The 7,335-nt window shown below is 54.7% G+C and overlaps 1 protein-coding gene across 1 annotated transcript; it reads right to left on the minus strand.

Annotated features, from left to right (window-relative positions):
* Positions 1-382: 382 nt before the first annotated feature.
* Positions 383-3,984, minus strand: J7T55_001106 (uncharacterized protein; the record flags this gene model as incomplete). Its single annotated transcript, XM_053140388.1, has 2 exons — positions 383-1,174; positions 1,234-3,984. 2 exons carry the CDS (start codon positions 3,982-3,984, stop codon positions 383-385), a joined length of 3,543 nt encoding a protein of 1,180 aa, XP_052996752.1.
* Between the last annotated feature and the right edge of the window lie 3,351 nt (positions 3,985-7,335).

A 7,335-nucleotide genomic window follows, 5' to 3' on the forward strand; every position in this document is an offset into this window, starting at 1 on the left:
GAATAGCGACCGAATTTGACAAATGCTTAGAACAAAGGGAAAGCACGTTTCGGTCGTCGAGTTGGGTGAAAGGAAGGTCGTGACAAAATTTCGTCATCTCATTGTCGTAAAATAAATCGGTCGATAATACCGAAGATGTGGCAACGCGTGCTGTACTCCCGCGCTCCTGATATTCCTTCAAGCTGCGCCATGCCAAATGATTCCCAGTCCCAGCATGGTGGATATCCAGCCAGAACGCCTATAATTCAAAGGACAAGGCCAATCGTCCCTGCCCAGATCGTTTGTGCCCCATCGAGGGGGGCCCTATCCAGATAGGTCGATCAAAATAGTTCCACGACATGTGGCATTTGAAAGCGAGTATTCCCCAAATGGTGATGTATTTTCAGGCATCCGTCATCACCGTATCACTTTGATTGTCATCCTGGTCGTCATCCTGAGGACCCCAGTTGCCCTCGAAGACAGTAGCGCCGGCACGGCGATGAGTAGTGACCCATCTGACAGACTCTATATCGAGCACCTGTTGAATTGTGGGCCGATCCGCTGTCTCTGGGGCGAGCATCCATTGAACAATGTTGTCGAGCGAGTTATGATCTCCCGCGTCGACCATAAACTGGGGAGGGTGCTCGAGCTCGACACGCTTCGGAGTACCAAACAAGTTGCTGGCATCATGGGTAGATGAGGTTGTGAAGTTGAAGGGAAAGTTATGCCGGCTGTCGTCTGTATAAAAGCGTGCCTCGCCGGCGCTGTGCTCGTCCGGAAGGAGTGGGGATACTCCGGTCGTGGCGTCGAGGTCCCCAACGATGGGCATGCCCGTCGCGTCTCGGACCAAGGCGTCGGCTTCGCTCCCAGTGAGAGGACCGGTGGGAACAGCGGAAAAGTTTCCCTCCCGCAACGCAATCCAATGAGGTCCGTTGTCAGGGAGCCAGACATTGCTGGCGATCTCAAACATGATCAAGCCAAGCGCGAATACATCGGCGGGCTTGTCGTACTTGCCCTGAAGAATCTCTGGGGCGATGTACCGCCGATCTCCTTCACCTTCGATGCCTCGAGCCGCTGGCCAAGTCGTCGCCAAGCCAAAGTCCCCAATCTTGAGAGTGCCTTCGTAATTGATCAGAACGTTTGCCGGTTTGAAATCGAGGTGAATGAAGCCAGCTTCGTGGATGCTCTGCAGGCCCTGTTTATTCCATTAGAGGCATGCATGACAAAGAATTGAGTGGCTTCTGAAGTACTTACCATGCTAGCCTCGACCAAGATCTTCCAGATTCTGAAGTCGTCCAGGCGACCTGCAGAGCCGACATTGCCCAGGAACTCCGAAAGACTACCCTCCTCACAATACTCGGTTTGGATGTAAAGATGGAATTGCTTCTCCCAACTGTCGACATACTGCAGTACATGGGGGCGACCACGAAGGGCCTTTAGTATGTTGACTTCCCGAAGCTTAGACTCGCGATCCTTTGCGCCGAAGAAAGGAAGTCGGGTCTTCTTCACAGCGAACACGCGGGCTTGCGATGGTGTTGGAGGCGTGCCAGGAGTGCCGCTTATGGAAGCCACGGTCTTTTGATCGCCTGTCTCTGTGGCCTTGAAAACCTGAGAGAATTCGCCCTTACCAATAAGTTCAACGTGGTCAAAGAGGGAGTTGAGAACCATGTCAACGTCGCTCGGACCATGGCCATTGACAGGCGTGATGCTCATGCGACGGTCTGCGAAACCAAAATGGTCAACCTGCCTTGAGGTCGGTGTTGCTGGTGGAAATGATCCAAATGTTGTGTTGCCCGGCGCCTCGTGGTTAGAGATAGAGAGAGAGCTGGGGTCGGGAGGCATGATGTTGCTGCTGTCACATGGGGTTTTGGGTGAACTAGATCTCAAGTTGTCCAGAGGGCCCAATGGGCTTGCTGTGATCACGTAGGCAGTTTCAGCAAACTCAACTTTCTTTTGACTGGATAGAGTCGGGGTAGTAGAATGAAGCTTGAGCGGCTTGGGGGTCAGATGGGACCCTCGCCAAGCTCGAGAATCACCGAGAGAGAGGAGTGATTCTGAGAGTGGCGAGGACAGATCGCCTTCGAGAGCAGCAGTGGTTTTGGCTGCCCCGAAGGATGTCTGATTCGCATTGCCCTTGGCCGTCGCGCTCTCCTGGAAAGATATCGACTTACACATTGGGTCGGGAGTTGGGCGGCGATCGCGGAAGCCAACAGCGGAGACGGGAGCCGGCATGGTTCTCGCGAAAGGGGTCTCACCGACTGCACCGACTGATCTGGAATTTCCAAGGCTCCTGAACAAGACCGATTTCGTTGGCGTGGGCGGGAACTCAATATCAGCAAAGCTCTGAGGATCGATATCCGAATCGAAGTTGAAGATGCTGCCCTTGCGAGTGTGGCCGGATTGGAGAGGCCTAAACAAGCTGGCCACCTTGTCAGGCTCTCCGAGCACGAAGTTGTCTTTGCGGCCAGGAGCAAATGGACTGGAGGGCGACCCAAAGGAATGACGATGTCGTCCCTTGCCGCCGCCAGACGAGGGTGGGTATGTGTTAGAAGGGTAGATTGGCTTCTTGCAAGGGGTATCAGGCATGATTGCTTTAAATGAAGGCTCCTTTTCTGGATTGCGGTTAACCTTCGAAATCAAGCCTGTCGACTTGAAGGCATCCTGAAGAGGCCTCGCTGACTTGTAAGCTGGCGTCGCTGTATTCCTGTTGCCGCCGTCGTGTGCAGGCCGCGCTCCCACGGGCAGTGACTTTGCGAATGGATGTGCTCTCGGCTTTTCGAATTGCACGGGAATATGGGTGGGAGACTCGTCTGCAATACTCGAGCTCGAAGACGAGGTCGTGAGCGACCGCGACAATGGATGAGGCTGTGGCGGAGCATTTTGTCGGTCTAGCATATGCAGTGACGGGTTGGGCAGTGGTGGCTGCGTGGAAAACGGACTGTCGCGGGGAAGTGCTGGTTGAACGAACTGATCTAGAGACACACGAGGTCTGTTCCGAGCAATGGGAGTCGAGGCTTCAGCTCCAAGTTGAGCCAGATGCTTTTCGCCCTGGCGTCTTCCCCATGACGACCTGTCGTCTTGCCTCTGCTGAAGCGTCGATCTGCGCAATGAGTCAGATCGGCGAGGCATCGCGGCCGGTGTTGGCGAGGCCTGGGTGTCGCGGAAAATCGAGGACCCGTGGCCCAGCTCATATTCTCTGCTTGGATCTTCGTGGATCTCGAAGCACTGAGGCGCAGGCGAAGAAACGTCGAATATGTCAGAAGCCCCGGTGGGAAAGTTCGAGATGCCGTGCAAACTGCGGCGCTTCGCGACTGGGTTGTCAATATGCGCCTGATCGGGATTCATGACCGCATCGCTACGCTTCAGCGGACTGATTGAGTTCGAGGGTATTGGATCCGTCTTGAAGTCGAACAGACGCGGGAAGGTATTTTTGGACGCGCCAGACACGTCAAGATGCATGGAGTGGCGCGAGTGGTGTTTCTCAGAGCTCTTGCGGGAGGTGGGGCTCAGAGTCATTGGAAGGTTGCCAAACAGATCGTTTTCTTGCCCTTCCAATGGGTCTGTGGCGGGCGGTGAAGACGAGAGGATCGAGTTTCCAGAATCTGTTGCGTTGCTAAGGGCGCGCTTCATTGGGCTCTTTGGGGAGACGCGATGAGCTCGAGAGATGGGTTTGGCAGATGCGGCCTTCGGTTTGCCGGAGCGCAGGGACAGCTTGACACCAGCTCGGAAAGGTGTTGCGAGATTAGACTGCGAGTACTGATGCGACAGATGGGGAGCAGATGCTGGTGGCATAGGTCGTTGTATGACGCGACAGGGTGACGGTGAATTTGGAGACGAAAGGGAGCCGTCGGAGCTCTGAGATGCTGCCCTCACTAGATTGAATTTTGAAGGTGAACGGGAGATGGAGCGTCTCAACGATCGCACCGCAGCAGTGACATCCACGTGATGGATACTGGTTGGTGATGGGAGGGTAAGAGTGCCGCCGCTGCCGTTAGAATACGACATGGCTTTGGTTGTGTAAGTGAATGATGGGTTCTAGGCTTCGTCCCAGTCGAAAGTATTAGTGATGCGCGATAGTCAGCGCACACTTGCGGTCTGTGGTGGTAGGTCTCCAGGCGGCAGTGATGGCACAGGCAGAAACCAAAAGCTCAGGCAACAGGGCAAACAGGACAAGGAGGCAGCAAATCGGCCGACGAGGTAAAGAAGAGGTCAAGACGAGGAGCCAGGTCGGCCTCGTACCATTTCGAAGATGTTCAACAACCTGACCCAGGGTGGCGATATTTCGATGACTGCTGACAAAGTAGACTAGAGCACTTCTGGAAGCCGTTGACGGGTGACGCGAAGGTAGATTCGGCGCAGCTCGACACAGGCAGAGGGGGCTGCGGTTGAAGGCGAAAATAACGAGGGCTCGTTCTAGCCTGGTTGCTTGCGATCAGGATGGCAAGTTTCCTTGGATGCCAAATGGGTGTGGTGGTGGAAGCGCCTGCATGCGACTGACAATAGTGGCGCAGGATGTTCGAGATGTGTGAGAATGGCCGACTGCTGGTTGTGTTTTCAAAGCAGTGGCGACTCGTGACAAGAGGAGTGTATCCTGTTGCCTTCGCGTAAGGGTAGGTGAGGCCCTGGCGATAAGAGATGGAAAGAGGACGTCACAGGTGTCTGTGCCGCAGGAGCAGCGTCTGTGATCGCGATCGAGATGAGATTTGTTGGAGGTGCGGTTGCAGGTAGGGGGAGTGACGGGATGGTGGGTGTATGGGATGGGCGGACGGATGGATGGATGGGTGGATGGACAGATCCAAGAGTGGTGCAGGCGCAGGAGGTGCAGGAACAGGTGGGAGTGGTGGTGGTAGAGCAGGCTAAAAAGTGGCAGCTTCCTTGTAAGTTTGTCTGGATCTGGGCGTGGCTCCTGCTCTGGTTCTGGCTGATGCTCAAGTTCAATGCTTCGCTCATGCGGCGAGCAGCAGTGGAAGTCGCGTTCTTGTTTACCCCTTTCCTAGTTGGGAAGCAACATTCGCGGTTGCAAGACGCGTTTTTGTGGGGGCAATTGCAAGGCGGTGGGCGCACCCCCCTGTCGCCTTCCCCTTTGGCATGTTCTTGGCTTGCATGAGATGGCATATCCCTCCCAAGATTCGATTTCCCCATCAACCCTGTGACAGCCAGACCAGATTGTTTACTATGCCGCACCCTCACCTGATGACTTGTCCCTTGTTCTATACTAGATGAAAAAATCTCCAGCAGCCCAGCACCATAGTCTGCTCTTTCACTCACACTATCGGCTCCGATCATCCATCCCTGTCAGCATTGGAGATATCCCAACAAACCTTGTCCTCTCCCTCTTTCCCACCTCCCTCTCGTCTTTGCTGGTGGGTACGCAGTAAACACAAGCAATCCTCATTCACGCAGTTTCTAAAAACAGCCAGGCCTCCCCATTGTTTCGAACAACGGGAGGTCTCGGCCTGGTGTAAGAGAGTGAGACCCTTCAACAACAATAACAATAACAACACCAACCCCCTCCTTTTCTGGGTTGGGCGGTATTTCCGTACCATCAGGACCCTCTAAGCCCTTCCCGAGGTCCCTGGGTCCCTCCTTTCGCGGCCCTCTCAGGGTCTGCAGAGTGATCCATAAAGGTAGGCGGCGGGCCAGACAGGAAGCAGGATGACTGGGCCCATGGGCCTGGGTCGATGCAGCCTGTGGAGCCATCAGGCACGCTTTGCTCCCTACCCAATCAATCACACGCCCAGGAATGGCAGGGTTGGATTGATGTGGATGAGAAGGGGCGGCACGACGGCACCTCTCTGCAACCTACAACGGCCCGCCTGTGCAACCTTGTTTAGATTGCGATTCAGAAGCAGAAGACGCGCCAGAAGCCGCCAGAAAATGCTGGCTCACTCGTCCCCGAGCTCCCTCGCTGCGGCATTCTGCAAGCAATGACGCAGCGTCTTGAAGTTTATCAAAGATAGCCGATGAACAACTGTCTCGTCTTGTTGAAAAGACTTTCGTCCCTCGGGAGACGACGCGTTGTTGATATATCCGAGTGGGGGACCTCAGGGTCTTCCTGTTGTGACGTGTACCCTGAGGACCCTTTATTTACAATACGACATCATCGCGACACTCGGTCATCGTCACTGACTGGAGCATCGGCCGAGATCCATTGCTGGCTTCCTCTTGGGATCTCTTGAAACTCTGTGCTAGTAGCCAACACGAGGCCACGTTGCTGACAGCCTGTCCTGGCTGTCCCTGAGTGCCGGGCGCGCCCTCGCAGCTTCTCACTCACCCTGCATGACAACAGCGGCCAGAAATGACCACGAAGGTGGCCAGGACGCACAGCCGGGCCCAAAATTAGGTTCAATATATCGTCAGCAAAGCTAATTCAGATGTCTCGTCGGAGACCAAGACTGCAGGACTCAGGGTTCCGTGCTTTCGCCCCTATCATCGCTTGATGTTGGCCGACCAGTACGGATTCTACACAGCGCTGATCAAAACAAACAATACATCATCGTACGCCTTTCCTCATCTTCAGCTCACTGTCCGTCCGTCCGTCCATTGACCAAAATCCCGCATATGCATTGCATGCATTGCATCATTTTGCAATTTCGCCATCTTCATGCCACGTTTCGTCCTGCGGCCTCTCCCCCCTCCTCATCTTCCTGTGCTTCCTCACATCTCCAGGGCCATTCCAATCGCCCCCCTCCCCCAGACGGAAGGGTCCTCTCCTACCGCAGTGGGTCGGTCACCCTCGCTCTTCTTCCTGGTGCATCGATAACCCAAAAGAGACCACCGGCTCGGCCGCCAATCTTCATCAGCAGCCAGGGGTCCAGCGGCCCGGCCCCCTTTTCCACCAATTCAGCTCCAACGGCTCCGAGGACGAACGCACGCGTTCGGACGAAATATGCACGTCTCGGACATGAGCATGGCTGCACTGACCTCCCGTGTTTTTTATTTTAAGATTAGGTTCCAATATAGGGTGATGAGCTATCTGTCGCCTTGACCTTCCTCCTGCAAAGCAGTCACGTATTTTTAATTGCACTCTGTAGCTTCATGTGTAACACGAATAAGGGGGGTATCATTTCGTCAACTGCTATTGTAATTGTCCCCTTCATTTCCCAGTCCTTCGTCTTAATAATTCCTCTGCCACGGTCATGCACCTCAAGTTGCTGGGCGCCGAGTGCACACCCTCATTGTAGATAGGCCCTCTCTACCTGACACTGGAATCAAACCCGCTCTTGTCGTCTCGTAGAATACAGGGCAAACGTAGAACCGCACCCCTTCATCCAGCGCTCTGTCGCTGCCGCAAGCGTAGCAGCTTCCACCACGGTTCAAGATAGTAGATGTAGACGCGAACCCTACCCCGTCATC

Source organism: Diaporthe amygdali (genome assembly GCF_026229845.1).
Source record: "Diaporthe amygdali strain CAA958 chromosome Unknown NODE_6_length_1560011_cov_65_102424, whole genome shotgun sequence".
Taxonomy (NCBI): domain Eukaryota; kingdom Fungi; phylum Ascomycota; class Sordariomycetes; order Diaporthales; family Diaporthaceae; genus Diaporthe; species Diaporthe amygdali.